We start from the raw sequence: 16,176 nt of genomic DNA on the forward strand, positions 1-16,176 counted from the left end.
AGGATTTTTTCTTTCCTTTTTTTTTTCTGTTATTTATTTGAAGATAAGACATTTATGTTAAATATACAGCTTTTATAAAAAATATTTTTAATGTAATTTTACCATTTTTATAAAATTACCAGAAGACAACCATTGGCCTAAATATCTCACCCCTGAGGTCCATCGGCACTTACGCCTTCCTCTTCAGAGGGAATACATTTAGGCCAACGTCCTGCACAAGCCATGCTGGCGGTCATTAGGCTTCGAATGGACAGAACCCTCCTCCTTTTGACAAAACACATTCAGAAACCCTCCAAAGGCATTAACACTGTGTCTGCGCGTACATACTCGAGCGATGCAATCTGCGTGTGCGATTAAGACATTCTCCTGGGGCAGTCACTTACTAGAATTACTGCTGTCATCCTTGGTTCCATCGAGACTTCCATCGGGGTGCATTTGCAAGTAGTAGCCTTGCCTGCAATATAACCTGGTCACTATACCCTTGAGCTGGGGATCTGAAAGACAAACATATTTTGTCACTAGCCTCAAAACTTTTTCCAAGAGTTATCCCTACTTCTCTCACTGTAGGAGGAAGTTTGGTGAAGCAGCATTGCCGTCTTAAAAGTAAGTACTAAAACAGGATGGGTCCTGATGGAGATGGAGAAAAATCTCGCCGCAGAATATTATTAGGCCAGTTGCGCGTCCTGTTCTCTGCCTCCAACATCCTTCATTATAATTAACACAGGTAAAACACAGAAAAAAAGAACACTCCAAACACCCATAGTCAAAAGACTTTAAACCAGATTAAGCCCTGCAAAAAATTTTAGACTTCAGCAACAAGAATAGAGCCTTACAGAAACTAGCAAAACATTTTAAAAACCCTACTCATTGCATACATGTTAGTAACTTACAATACTTCATGTAAGTTTTAAGGACACTTGGAGGAAAAGGTCTGTCTCCTTTCACTCTCTATCAAAAGTGATAAACTTATCTGGTATAATATTTTGTAACAGGTCCATCTGAAGAGTTCCCAAAATATTTTACCAATCTAGAAGCGGATACAATTCACCTGCCCTCTCCCACCCCCCAGGGAATAATACCCACAGTCAGGGCAAGGCATAACTCTCCTTCAACAGAGGAAAATCCTGAAAAAACCCTTAGTAAGCTAAAAGTATATGGGAAATTCAGGTAGCTGAACAGTTAGGCTACTCTGTTTAATACTCTGCATTTATGAAAATTGCCAAGCATTGGGCAGGGGCTGCCAAGCCACAACTTTATGATTCATCTCAAGCATGGTGCCTTACCAAATCACAAATTAAGCTGCTGCAGAACTGCAGTGCTGAGGAAGGGGACATTGCATCTTAAAAAAATCAACAGTACTACCTCTGTGTGATATTGGTATTAATATTGTTAAACATAAACTATTAGGCCCAGCTCCAGGCAGCCAGTACATAAACTTGTGGGGACATTGGCATTAAAAGCATCTATATCATATCATGCTTAGCTCCGCAATAATGAACTAAAATCATAAAGACTTTGAGACAGATAAGATGAACAGGTGAACTTCTAAGGAAGACAGAAATGATTTCCATGCAATCATGTAGCCAGAATACAAAATCCTCCTTGAATTTGTGTATAATTGCTCTCACAATAAATCATGCTGGGTTACAAACAGTATCCTAAGGGGAGGTGAAAATAAACACTAATAAACAAAACTGCCTCTGAGTGGAATGCTCTGAAGTTTTCTATAGAGGCTCAGTTCCACGAAATGATTATGAAAATGTTAAGTTTTTCTTGAATATCCAAATTACAAAGTCATATTAAACAATAAACCCATCTAAATTAAAAATATAAGATTAAACTGTAAATATCATAAAAACTGTTACTATAAATATTAACACTGTAAGACTTTTGAGGCATGGAAATTAATAATATAAACATCTGATGATCAACATGTAAGCACAGTACAACTTCTTTTTTTTTTAATTTTAACTGCAAATTTTGCTTTCTGTGAATTTTTACATCAGTAAAAGTTTCTCTGTCTTTATATAAGAATACTCAGAAACAAATATTTTGAAAATTGATAAACAGAATAAACTGTATTTTCTTTGAATGTACTGTCTCAATCAAATTCACCAGGCAACTCAAAAGTATTTTCATAATTTAAAAAAGAAAAGTGAGTTCCTCTTATACAGGCACTATTCCTATCAACACATGCTTTCAATTTGCACTTCCAAATCAATGATTTTAAACATACTTGCTTTACACATATTAAAATGGCATCTTAAAAGACTAAAGAAAAATATTTAAAAAATATTATTAAAACTAGAGCTTTAGAAAGTATTTACAGGAAAAATATCAGTATTTTGAAAAACAGCTTCTACACCAAAGAATCATGAATAAATGATTCTTTATCATCACTTCTAGCTCAAAGAAGTATCATAGGAAGGCAAAGTACAGTCAACTCACTATCACCAGCTGTTTACATCTACTGCTTCAAGGGAAAAATGTGAAACTTAAAAGTGACTTTCAAAGTTGTTCTTTATACTCATTCTATTCTTTTTTTCTAATTTCACAAATAAAATCTACTTTCTAACAAGAATTTGTGCAACCATTTGTCTATGTTTTCACCAAAAGCATTATTTAAAATTAACCCTGCTTTACCAGCTATCCAAAACTATATCTGAATGAAAATAATTTGGTGGATAGCTATGCATTCCAGCCAGCATTTCAGACTATGTGTGATAAGACAGGGTATGAATCCCCCATTTATTTGTTCACTCAAGTCCAAACACAGCAAAATAATAACTATTATAGCATGAGACCAGAGGATCCTAGTCATCTGTTATATCTCACTTGTGTACAGTTTTAATGGTTTCATTTGTCAGAGAACTGAACAAAACTGTCCCAAAATATGGCTCTTCCACTTGAATGTTTCATTGAAAACTGGAATTTACTGCTAATAATGTGATACTAATTAATATTTTCATTGTGCAAAGTAGATCTCTGTAGACTAATAAATGGCAAAAAGAAAAAAGTCTTTTCCCATGAAATGTAGCAACTGAAACTTTTTTTTTACTTTTTTCCTGTGGATTATGAGAACCTTTTTTACCCACCCTCCTAAGAATATCTTTTCTACCTTAAGTTCCTACCTGTCCTTAGCAAGATTAAAACTTTTATTCCTGACAAGTAATTTAATTATGCATTTTTTACTAGTTCTTGATCGGAATATTTAGTTAATATATATCACAGCACTTTGGATCAACAAATCAAAGTAAATAACAACTAAATATTTTAGCTGAACAGTGGTCAAAAAAACTGGGGGAACTGGACAATGAGACATGGTATTTCTTTGATCTTAGGCAAAAGGCAACCCAGATTTAGTGATGGAGTTGTATGAAATGACTCGTTAATCTCAATGCAAGTCATAATAAGCAATAGTCAAAAAGACTGCTCCATACAGCCTCAAGGTAAATATCTCCAAGATGAAGCAGACAATCCTGTCAGGCAAGGAATTTATCTCTTCTTGCAGAAAGAGAAATGTCTCTTTCAGGTCCTTTTTGAGACACCTGGGCAGCCAGCAGAGAAGAGAAATCCGCTTGTCCCTGTATTTCTATAGCGTTTTATCTACCCATTGTCAATAATATTACAGGAACAGTCTCAGCTTCAGATGCTTTACAAGTAAGTTTCTCAAATCCTTCTTGACCACACTTTTTTTTTTTTTTTTTACTGTCTGCTAGAAAGCAGGAGCGACCAGCAGTGCCCAGAAACAATAGCAGAAGACTGATGCTGCTTGTCCACAGGTGCACTGGATATGTTCCATTTTTTAATTCCCACCGCAGTGATACGGGTAGACAGACCAGCAATTACTCTTACCCTTTACACCCCACGCATGCCTTTTTCTTCCCACATGAAAGAGAAAGGGAATGGCAAGAGAATACAGCAAAATAATAAAACACAAATGAACAGGATGAGGGTAGACGACCTCACCAAAGAGTTCCCAGCTCTCACGATTTTATTATAGATATTTTGCTACTAGTTCCCTTAAAGTCCTAGCCACCACAGCAAGGTGATTATGTGAAAAATACCTTTTCTATTTAATTTTAAACACCTCGACCTCAGGGGTAAAAACCCCAAACTACCAAACTTCACCATGGATCAAAATCAAAGGACAGTTCAACATCTAATGATTTTTATTGATCTTATTTTGCACCTTGACTTCTGATGTTCAACAGTTCAGCGTGATAAGTCTGCAATGCCCCACCATGGAAAGAATTATTCTGACTTGTAGTTATTAGAGGTTGTCGCTAAAAATTCAAAGACATTTTACTGAATGGACAAAGCAACAGTTTCTCAAGCCTCTCTTCCACAGCAACCTGCATGGCAGCAGCCACTTGCAGCCCGCTTTTATTGTTTTTTTTCCTTGTCAGTGGCGACGGCAGGATGCATGACTGCAGTTAGCATGCACACTCTGTCAGCAGCTTTTCTGATGTCCTCAACAAAGGCAGAGTTTAATTAAGATGTCTTCTCTTCTCCCTCGAATAGTGGCTACAAAAATGGCTTTGGCATTAACTATTGACAGGCTGAGTTTGAACATAGAACAACATAGAACAATTATGACACTTCAAGTTTTGAATTAAGAATATTTTCTGCTCACAAACAGAATGGTTGTAGCATCTCCTTCCCCAACCCCACAGGCTGCCAGGACAGATCTCTTCAGAAATTTTATAGGTTTAAAATAAACAAGGGGACAAACTCATTAAATATGGGTGTTAAGGATTTTACCTTTGTGTTCAGACATAGATTAATTTACAATGCTAAAAGAACAATGGTGAATATGCTCATTGTATTTTAACACCATGAAAAATGAATCCCTTAGCATCCACAGGAGTTTTGATTTCTAGTTTTTACCATAGGAGGGCTTTTTTTGCCTGTCATTATTTACTTACTCACTCTTTTGAGTAAAGGTACTAAATAAAAGCGTGTATCAGCTGACAAGCAAATGCTTAATGGTGGGTTAGTCTCATATCAACTCACATTGTTATGGAGAATAAACTGCAGTATCCAGCCAATTACCAGTCTGTCACAAAATGAGTTGCTCAGCGAGTCAAATGATAGCCAGTATTTAGAGGTACATTCTGCACAGATATCATAGCATCAAGCTCATGTTAACTGGTAGCTCCAGGTCCTTCACATTTTACTTGCCCTTTATTCTTTGCATTTCCCTCCTGCAGTTTTTATTTTTGGATATTTCAGTACCAAAAATACCACTCATGCTGGTCCAGAATAAATCAGGCATCTTTTTTTTTTTTTTAAGATTTCTAGTGCCCCAATAGTCACCATGACTTGACTGTCATTTCTTGCTTGCTGGTGTTATGATCAGCATTTGTTAGGAATCTTCTCCCTCATCTATTAAACTTTATTTGAAATATTAAAAAGATTTATAATCTGTATTAGGATTAAAAAAAGGTCAAACCCCCAAAAAGCTGCAACCCCCAGATTTCTTGTGAAGCTGGGAAGCAAAATACCCACCCAAAGCACAGAGTGTCTCACCCAATCCAGACCCATCTCCCAGTTAGTTCGTAAGGCCTGGGACGTGTAAATGGCCACTTTTCCTGACTTCTCACACAAGAGTACCCTGACAATAGTGTTGTGTGGAGTTTTGGACTGGGATCCTTGCAGTCTCTCTTGCTGAAGCCACTCTACTTTGTATAATAATTATCTACCCACCACGGGGGGATTAGAGCCCATCCACTAGATCACAGTTCAAGGCAGCCTCCAGCCCTTCACTGACTTCTGCACAGAAACCTATTGATGCTTCAGATTAACGTCTGGGTACTATTCAAAACTTTAAACATGTGTCAGTACTACTTAGTATTTTAGAAACATTTTCCACTAGGCAATTCAGCTCCAGAAGGAGGGACCAAATCCCACGTAAAATGACATTTCCTTTCTGGATTCTTATTTCAAGTATTTCAGTTCCTGCTGTAATGCTTTTCCCAGTTTCCAAAAGTTGTCTTCTTCTCAAGCATACTGTTTATGTTTAATTGCAACAATACTCTAACAGGTCCAGTCAGTACAGATGATTGCATTACACTCCTCTTGCCTTGTTTTTGGCAAGTTTTGCATCATCATTCCAGCACATAAAAGTGCAGGATCCTCTGGTATGCATGTTACACAATCACACAAACAAGCTTGCTAAAGCAAGTACATAGCCAATGGGAAATTCAAAATGCAGAATTTTGTACTTCATTTAAAGGTGATAAAATCCTAAATAGGCATCTAAAACTATAATGTTCCTTCATTATTAAACCCTTCAGCTGTTCTTATGATACAGCTTTTGCATTCAAAAGCTTTATACACTCCTAACTTCTTTATTATTTTGACTGTCCTATCACCTGGTGTCCTAATGCTTCAAAGTTTCTGATCATGTTGTCTTTACTTTCTCTCATTGTTAATAGGAAGTGGTAAGATATGGACATTTATATGCTAGTGCTCTCTGATTTTAATAATAATGTTTTAAATATTTCATGATACACACCAGAAAACTAAAATTTAATTAAAAACTTGAAAGAAAAATATTTTTAAAAGAAAGTTTTGCTCTATTCAGGATGGAGGGGAAAAGGATACAATGTGAATTCAGAAAAGCAATAGCTTCCATTATTCCCTGTTCCCATAAGTAATAATAGTACTTATTCTGAAACACGGTTGCTTTGTGAGCCTATTTCTCTGTGCTCACTTATTTTTCTGTCCTCACAATGATTACAGGGCACTCAACTTCGGTGTTTATTTTTAACTCTACTTTTTTTCCATTCATGCCTCACATCACAAGCTCGTCTCCCACAGAATCTCGCTTTGAGAGCACATTTAAGAGAGACAGAGAGTCCTCCCACGTTCCTGCACTGTCATTGTCATCGGAACTTCCACAACGTTTATGAGATTTCTTGGTAAACTATGAAAGCAGGTCGGAGTTCTGCAAAATGCTTGCTTTTCTTCAAAGCACAGCATCGTACCCTTTGTGCTGCTGTCCTTGCCTTTGTATTGCAAATGTTTTTATGCTAACTGCAAAATGTGCTCCCTTCCATTTGTGTGCGCTGATGTTTTGTGTCTAGGTCTTACAATACATTTCAAACTACATGAGATTTGCTTCTTGCTACGTGGTTTTACTTGAACAAATTTGATTGTCAATAGAATTACAGCAACTTGGCTTCTAGCTGGGATAATTTATATCTGTTCAGATTCACAAGGTGATTGGATTTAATAGACTTGTCTACAGCATAATTGTTAACAGTTTCCTTTACAGCCATATTATTTTTGGAGGGTATTTGTTAGAAAGGGAAGAGGTTTATGTTGTTAAGAAAACACATTGTTCCAAAATCACAATTTTACATGGATATGGTAGTTTAATTTTAGTAACTTCATTTAATAATTTGCATTTCTTTTCCTACTGGACTATATTGTACATCTCTGATGTTTCTGATCCTGCAACACACGGATTCGTTGGGAGATTCCTCTCTAAATACTGCCTTCCACTGTTGACCCATGTTCCTTCTAGTACGCTAAAATTCAATGATCTCTAATTTCTCAATATCTAAAATAGCTGATGTTATACACAGGAATATTGACAAGAAGATGTCCTCTGCTTCCAGGCTTACTTAGATAGCACTAGTCACAGTTTAATGCATTTAACTGTTATCTGACAAGCATCATCTTCCACTGACACAAAAAATCATCTTTGCAACTATATTCACTTTCTCAAAGTTTATTTCGAAATGCTAAAAATTCTATAGTCTAAAGTTCCATGTTACAGCAGTCTTCCTATTACAATTTTTATTTGTTCTTTTCATTTTACATAGGCCTAAAATATATGCTGTCTTACTGAATCTTCTTGACTTGGATAAAGTCATTTTCTAGTATTTTGTTTAGGACTCTTTCCTATGCCTGAACATCTTAGTTCTACCTGGTATTTTCTTGCTTCTGAATTCTGACAGTAAAACATTAACATCATACAAAATATTGCTTAACATTTCTCTTTAAAACAAAAACATTAAGCAATAGATCCCAGAGTTAAGTAATTTCTGTCCTCATTTTTGCAATAATCTCCACTTTGTTAGCTTCCCATAAAAAGGCCCTGTGAAAGCCCAAACTTTATTTTAGTCACATTCAAAAAATACCAAGGCTCCACAACATGACAGATTCTATTACCATTTAACTTATGTATAAATTTTGACTAATGCATTGCCCTTTGAATCAGTAAATAAATGGGGTTTAAGAATGAGATTTCTCTGAAGATGTCACTGAACGTTGAAAGCATGATAGGATGGGCATAGATGGCCTTTCCAAATGTAACTGAATATATTTTACATAACACCTAACTTACCAAAGAATGAATTTGATTCTCCCTTTCCTAGATAATTCATATTTTTAGAACTGAATATTTAAACATAACTTTTATTTTTACAGTCTTGACTATTTGTCTCCTTGCATGCTGCATCACAAAGCAATGAAATATTTGAAGTCAGCTTCTGTTTCTTTCACAAACTGACTTAGAATTAAATTTGGAAAGCACCTAAACAATCTATTTTAAAGTATTCAAAACTATCATGGTAATGCTCAATGGAGAGACGATAGCAGGATAATTTGCAATGCTAAGTATTAAATCCTAAACCACACTCGATTTTCTATTGTTACATACAGGAAGCTTCCATAATACTGAGTGGCAGGGGTCCTTAATTTGGTATTAACTTCATTTAATTCTTGCCAGAATACATAAAAGCCCACAAAATGTAGTAGTATATTCCCTCTGCTTAGATATGCAACAGCATCACTTCTGAAATGTGCACCTCAAGAACATAGTGTGTTATATTTACTTTTACTTTCTTGCCAATGGCACAAAATATTGAAAGAAGCCATTCGCATTACTTTCAAGAAATTTTACATTTTCATCTACCAGCTAGCGTCAAAAGTGGAGGCAAACAGATGAATTGCACTGACAATGAACTGGGACAAAGCAGATTTTACCTAGTTATGAAGTGATAACTAGGAATTGCAATATATAGAAACATAATATCATAGAATCATTTAGGTTGGAAAAGACCTTTAAGATTGAGTCCAACCATTAACCTAACACTGCCAAGTCCACCACTCAACCATGTCCCTAAGCACCACGTCTACACATCTTTTAAATACCTCCAGGGATGGTGACTCAACCACTTCCCTGGGCAGCCTGTTCCAATGCTTGACAACCCTTTCGGTGAAGAAATTTTTCCTAATATCCAATCTAAACCTCCCCTGGCGCAACTTGAGGCCATTTCCTCTTATCCTATCACTTGTTACTTGGGAAAAGAGACCGACATCCACCTCACTACAACCTCCTTTCAGGTAGTTGTAGAGAGCGATAAGGTCTCCCCAGAGCCTCCTTTTCTCCAGGCTAAACAACCCCAGTTCCCTCAGCTGCTCCTCATAGGACTTGTTCTCATATGATATGTCACAGACTCATTGCAGAGCAAAGACGCTTAGGTTTTTTTGATAGCTGAACAACATATAAGGCTTTCCTGGTTTCAGGTGCAGCAGATTCCAAATATTTTCTAATGTAGCAGTCTCATTTATTACTGCCACCACCATAAACAGATACATTACTACATTTCATAAAATTACAAAAAATCACAAACTGTCATTTTCACATTAGCTAGGCTGAGTAGACTGAGCTGAGATTTGTGCAGGTTTAAACACATAAATCAGAAAGCCAGCAGAAACATGACTTGTTCTTTTTCATAAGTGCTAACAATTTAGTGCACAAATGTAAACTCATGATTAACAAAACAATAAACGCATTAAGTTGTGACCAAAGTCAAATAAGCCTGTTTGATACTTAAAAAAAAAAATCACTCAAAAGGAAATACAGAAGTACCAAGGAAGTTGATAAATTAATTACATTTTAACCTAGTGTTCAATGATGTGCAAAACACAGGAATTGCTTGTTTTCTTTATATCTGACAGAAAACATTTACTATGAAAAATATGGATCAGTAAACTCACTTCCAACCTTCAAAAAAGCGGAAAAGTCAAAATTTTCCTTAGTTGAACATTATGTATTTTTATATATTATTATTTAATCCTTATGCTTTAACATAAATCCTCACTGTCAAACCATGTCATTCACCAACACTGTCTGAACAGATTTGTTTACAAAGACATAAAATCCCAGCAAAATGAGAACTGTTAAATGCAAATTACATTTCAGTCCTCTTCATGAACAAGTAATATTACTGGAGATACAGGACTCCAAAGATATGTGGCCAGGATGAAAGGAAAATTATGGAGAAATGGATAATCCCATTGTGAAAGGGAAATAAATGTATTTGCATATTTGTTATTAGTTTGGAACAATCTTTATTGTTTCTGCATAAAGCAAGATTGCAGAGGTCCCATCAGACAAGCTGCAGTTTGCACTGTTAATATGAATAAAATACCTTATTTATTTAGAAAAATATTTATTTGTGTAGGAAGGCATGAATGCACTGGCATTAATTCATATGGAAGCTTTAAAAAAGGATTTTTAATATCATTATACATACAGTACCATTAATAATTATTTAACATTTTTTATAACATTCCCTTGCTCTTTCACAAAGGGTTGCTATTTTCAGCTTGATCTCCAAAATCTCTAACAGCAATAGAAATTAAAGCAAGCCAATATCACCAAAAAAGTATAATCGAGGATCTACTGCCTTTTTTTTTTTTTTTGTTAACAAATGATATACCCAAGAAATGTCAGGAGTTATAGGAAGTGGGTTATTAAGAACTACTTGAACCAGAAAATAGCAAGTCATACTAAATATTTCAGTTTTTTCATTTTTGCAGTGTAACTAAGTGTTACTCTGGAATGCTATTTAACCAGGGACTGCTGAAGAAATAGCAGACATTTTCCTACACTTTATTCTACCGTATGTACAAGCACTTGTATATTTTGTTTGCGAGAATGCAGTGAGACGGAGAGACAGAAAGAGAAGCAATGCATGGTGGCTCTGGTTTTCTGAGATCATGTTTTCCCCAAATCCTCCCTGTGAGAAAGACGAGAGTCCTGTTCAGCCTACAGACTGCAAGGCCTCATAATCTGTGGTATTAAACACAATTCAGAAATCTTAAGAGAAGCGGCTTGGAAAACTGATCTTCAGCCAGTGCGACAAGAAAATAATCCCCTGTACCTGAAGAACACAGTCTGTATCATTTCTAATTCAGAATTACAGACTCATTTCTTCTATCATCGGTATGACAAAGCCATGCCTCTTTACTGGAGGTGCTCCCTGCTTATTTTTTGAGTTCGAGGTTAACTTGGGCCACAACTTCAAGGTTTTTTTGTCTTCTCCCCATCTCTGCTATCCAAGAAAACTTGGAATACACAGAAAGAAAACAAACTCCTGTGAAGTTACATGACCCCGGGAGCCAGGCTTTAAGGAAATCAGATTTTGACACTGACGATACAGGACAGACCACAGAAAAATGTGACAGGCAGTCACTCAACAAATCCTTTTTGAGGGACCTCAGCACAAACAGCCTTGCTTCTCTGGAACTGCTCTCACTTTGAGACTGACTCTAGCAAGAAAAAAATGGCTATAAGTGGCAGACTCCTTTTATGACACCTAATGCTCCTAAAGGAAAAAAAAACACAAAACCCCAAACAAAACCAAACCATTTATCCCACCTAGATTACTCTGACTCTCTTGGAAAGGCTATTTAGTCCAGATATTTAGCTACTAACCAGAAACTAAGCAGAACTATACTTGTAGCATCTGTGAGAAAATGAGCAGAAACAGTTCAGGTCAACTCGATTGTTCACTAATAAGGAGTAAACCTTCCAATTCTGAGTCTTTTGATGATATGGTGGAGACACAGTCAGCAGAGACTACCTCAGCCTTTCACTGGCACCATGAACTAAACCTACCGTTCACCTACAAAAAAATGAAAGTATTCTATAAAGTCTCACAAGATTGCAAATGTCTGCTAGGTTTTGGAGGAGCTCCAAGTTGGTTCATGCTTTGATGGAGACCTGCCCAAAAATACCTCAAAAACACTGAAAGGGCTTTCAATCTCTAAATCTGAATTTTATTAGAACACAAACCAGAACAAATAGCTTTTAAATATATAACATGATGGTGAAATAAAAATAAGTAAGAGTTTTATAAGAAATCTCCATTCTATCTAGTGTATTTTTGCAGTGACTTCATGATCTTTTTTTTCATCCTGCTTTGCCTCCAGTCCAGCTCTCTCACCATGGAGAACTGGCTATACATCTACCAACTGTACTTTATTTAACCTGTTCAGGTGACAGGGTCTCCTTGCCCTGTTTCTCACATCCTGTCTTTCACTCCCTACCTGCTGTACTCTTCAGTCCACCATTGTTTCCCAGCTGTGCATCTCCAACTATGCTGAGCAGTCAAGAGGACATAAGAAGACAGCCCTCCTGCCTGCTGCCCAATCACATCTTAACTTTAATAACAAAACACATTTGTAAACTTAAACAAACAAAACAAATATGCCATCAGTCACATATATCCTCCTTCACAAATTTATAGAAACACTCAGATTCTCTTTAGGCTAACTATGCACTTAACAGAAGATACAAACTCCACCTCATAGCTACCAGGAAATAATACACAGTCTATAATTTCTGGTTGTATACAGAGAAGTCTATCAGCACATTGAGCCAAAGCCACCAGCAACTTCATCAGCCATCACATGCATTTTGCAGAGTGGTGAGTCAGACTGAAGATCCATGGCAGTTCTGAATGTGTATTTTCTCCCAAGATGTGTAATACAAAACTGGCAAAAAACCCCAACCAAAACATATTCCTCAAGTCTGCTGAGCCACAACGCTTCCATGATGATGGCTCCTCCCTTCACTGTCTGCTTGGCCAAAACCAGTTACACCAGCATCATTCCTTGTCAAGTCTGGCATCATCTCTTAATTTATTACAGATGCCCAATTATGTGTGTGAAGATAGTAAATGAGGCAAATTCAGACCTGTCATTGGTGCCTTCCAATGACATAACAAGTGACATTCCTCTGACCAGGTATGGACATCTGCCCCTGAGCTAGTGATCCTGAACACCTTCAAGAAGGAGTGGGGGGAAAAAGGCAGCTCTAGGTATGATTTCCCTCATTCTGAAGGACAGGTCAAAAATGCACCGAATGAATTACATGCAAGACAGCTTACCTATCCACCCAAAACATTTATCATGTGCTCTTCAGACCTGTTCACTCCCTGGAGACACTAGTGCTCTCAACCCTTTGGACAAGCCTTTCCTCCCCAAGACTCAACTCCAGCCCTTGTCAGACTATTCTGTTTGGACTAGGCTTATGATCTGACCCAGACAGCTACTCATTCACTTTTATGTTGTATTAGGAGACCCACCTATACTATAAAAATGCAGTGATATGGGCACAACTAAATTTAAACTGGTTTGCTTAGCATCCTCAACTATCAGCTGCTGACTTTTCTCACACCAGGATTCCCGCTCCACCCTTTAATTTGAAGCTTGTCCTGAAAACTGCTTTACAGAACATACACATTCAACTAGCATGTTTTAAACAGAAATCAAGAGCAATTTCATTCTTCAGATCCGTTTGCTTGTACTGCAGCAGTATCTTTTTAGCCCCAGTGAAGACTGAGGCACTACCGTGTGAGCCAGCATGCAGAAGAGCCAACAGGTATGCTCCTAAAGAACAAATTGCAACGTTTTCTGAGTATTAATATTAAAATCTCTTTAAATCTTTTACATTTCCTGCACATTTATTATACAGACAACTTAAATGTTATTTGAAGCTGAAAGATTAGAGATTGAAAAGCAGGAAATTTGTCCCCGGGATTTCCACAGCAACTTTTGCCCATGCCTGGTGACGCTGCAGTGACAGCACTGCTATTAGCCCATATCACCAAGCAGCTGCAACAAGTGGTGCAAATTTTACTCTGTAATAATGTCCTAATGACAGCCTTTGACTGAATGTTTCAGCTTTCTTCAGCCTCACCAGCCGGGGCCTGAGCTTTCCATGGCCGGGGCAAGGCTGGCAGCTCAGGGCCGGCCACACAGCCCCGTGCCCGCAGTGCAGGCCTCGGCCGGGTGGTTGCTCCTCGGCTGCGGGCAGGTCGGCAGGCTGGCACACTAACTTCAAAGCCCTGCGTTGACTCAGCATAGTGTAAAAAAATCTCTGCCTGTCCCGTTTTCATTTTCTAACCCTCACGTGCTCTTACTTGGGCTGTCTGATGCGCAGTCCGAGGGCTGCTCCTCTACAGTGTAACCAGAGGTGTTGCTAGTGCTTCACATGTAATACTGCAGGTGAAATGTTGCACAATGTAGTATCGTAACACATCTCCAGTGCATATTTACGTACACTTCAAACATAGCATAGCATGAAATACCTAACAGTTTTACTTTTTACCAGGACATAAATTCAAGCCTCTCCAGCTCCTCAGTGCAGCCAGAAAAAAAAAAAACAAACAAACCAGAAAGGATATTACTAATTCAGAAAGCTGTCCAAAATTAATCTAATTCCTTTTCAACCAAGCTCACATTATAGCGGAAGTCCTTGTTTATTTTTCAGAGGCCTTTGATGTAGTTCTCTATTTCTACACTCAAATCCAGCAGAAATCTCCTACATAAATCTTGTTCACTTTTGACACACAAGCCAAACTCCCTTTTCTACACAAAGAGAGGAGGGGTGTGTGGGCCTTGATTATGCTTTATTAGGTTCTTCACTAAACTCTGTGTCAGTGGATCCCGTTAAGTGGGTGACACTTGATTTTTCTAAGAGATTATTTTTAGCTGTATGCAAAGTCTGGGTTTACCAGAGAAGGAAGAGGAGGAAAGGGGAAAGAGAACGTAAAAGCTCCCATCACCCCGACTAACGCACTGTCAGCTGTGCGCTGCCACAAAACTCACCCGCCATCTTTTTCAGTGTGTATTTTGTGGACAAACCAGAAATCTGCTGCTTTGTAATCAAAGCGTCACTTCAGCTGTTTCTAGGGAACATAACAAGACAGCAGAGGAAGCACAAGACATTGGAAAGCAGCTGAGCAACGACTTCGCTTTCAGTAGAAGGCCTGAAGATGCTGGGCCATTCCCTACCTAAGGTAACCATACAGCCCTTGCCACTGTATTGTCAAAACAAGAGGGGTTTTTCAGCAAGTGCTTCCTTGTTGCAACAGTAAGTAGAGAAGTAGTAGCAACTTACCGAAAAGGACTGACACATACGGCTCAGAAACTATTTACGCCGTATGACTTTAGGTTTCTAAGATGACCGCCCTGACTCGCGCTCTGAAAGGTCATAAACTACTCAGGGCGTCCAATGCTGAAGACAGAAGCCTGAAGTTGGATGATGCGAATAAAGGAACCATGGTCTCACCCAGGACGTTTGCAACTGAAAAAGGACTTGGATCTGAGTCTCCATAGCCCCAGCAACTGCTTGGAAGTAGGACAGCTGGCCTTTGTTTTTAGAACCAAGATCAACAAAATTTTTTTGTAGTTTACCAAAATAAAAGAAAAAGAAAACTTGAAATAAAAAGCAAAAACGAATGGATTAAAAGCTTTTCCATTCTTCTCTAATAGGCCAAAGTGAGCAATGATGTACCACTGGCAGTCGAAAAAACATTGGGTCACACCAAAACAAACAAAATCATCAATAACTCAGAGTTTAAATCCTTCATTTCCTGACAAACTAAATACTTAATTCAGTCAAAGAGTAAATATTTCATTTCAAAGGTGAGTGCAATTTTATAATTTTAAAATTAAATTGACTGACAACTTGAAATGAAGACTTGCTTCACAACTGGAAAAATAATAGTAATAAAAATTGTAAAATGCCTATCTGAAAATAAAAAGCTTACTCCAGATTGCTTCCAGGTTCACCCCTTTCCCCCTACAAAGAGCAACATGGTTAAACTAACATGTCTGTGAAGACTCTTTTGTTGCTTTGAGTTCTACATTTCAGAATCAACAAGCTTGCAAAGAAAAGTGCCTTTAAAAATAGCCCTGTCCTACCAAATATCCCATCTAAAGCAGAGGCACACAAATCCTTTCCACCTGAGCTAATGGGATCAATTCTGTGGCTTCTGGTTTCAGCTACCAGTGTAGTTCTGATATATGTGAAAGGACCCAAAACCTAAAGATCTTGTCATAGGTATATGCCCTATTTGGAAA

The 16,176-nt window shown here is 37.6% G+C and overlaps 1 protein-coding gene across 4 annotated transcripts in view; it reads right to left on the reverse strand.

The window, feature by feature from the left end:
• The window catches only part of FGF14 (fibroblast growth factor 14), a 424,503-nt gene that overhangs the window by 104,555 nt on the left and 303,772 nt on the right, over positions 1 to 16,176 (reverse strand). For 2 of the 4 annotated variants that reach the window (XM_050903161.1, XM_050903171.1), the window contains exon 2: positions 384 to 494. The exons of 1 other annotated variant lie outside the window; for it this stretch is intronic. In XM_050903161.1, coding sequence (XP_050759118.1) covers positions 384 to 494 — 111 coding nt within the window. Of the gene's footprint in view, positions 1 to 383; positions 495 to 4,723; positions 4,740 to 16,176 lie in introns of those variants that run through there. One more of the 4 variants, XM_050903190.1, reaches the window with a different exon arrangement.

This window comes from Gymnogyps californianus, chromosome 1 (genome assembly GCF_018139145.2).
Source record: "Gymnogyps californianus isolate 813 chromosome 1, ASM1813914v2, whole genome shotgun sequence".
Classification (NCBI taxonomy): domain Eukaryota; kingdom Metazoa; phylum Chordata; class Aves; order Accipitriformes; family Cathartidae; genus Gymnogyps; species Gymnogyps californianus.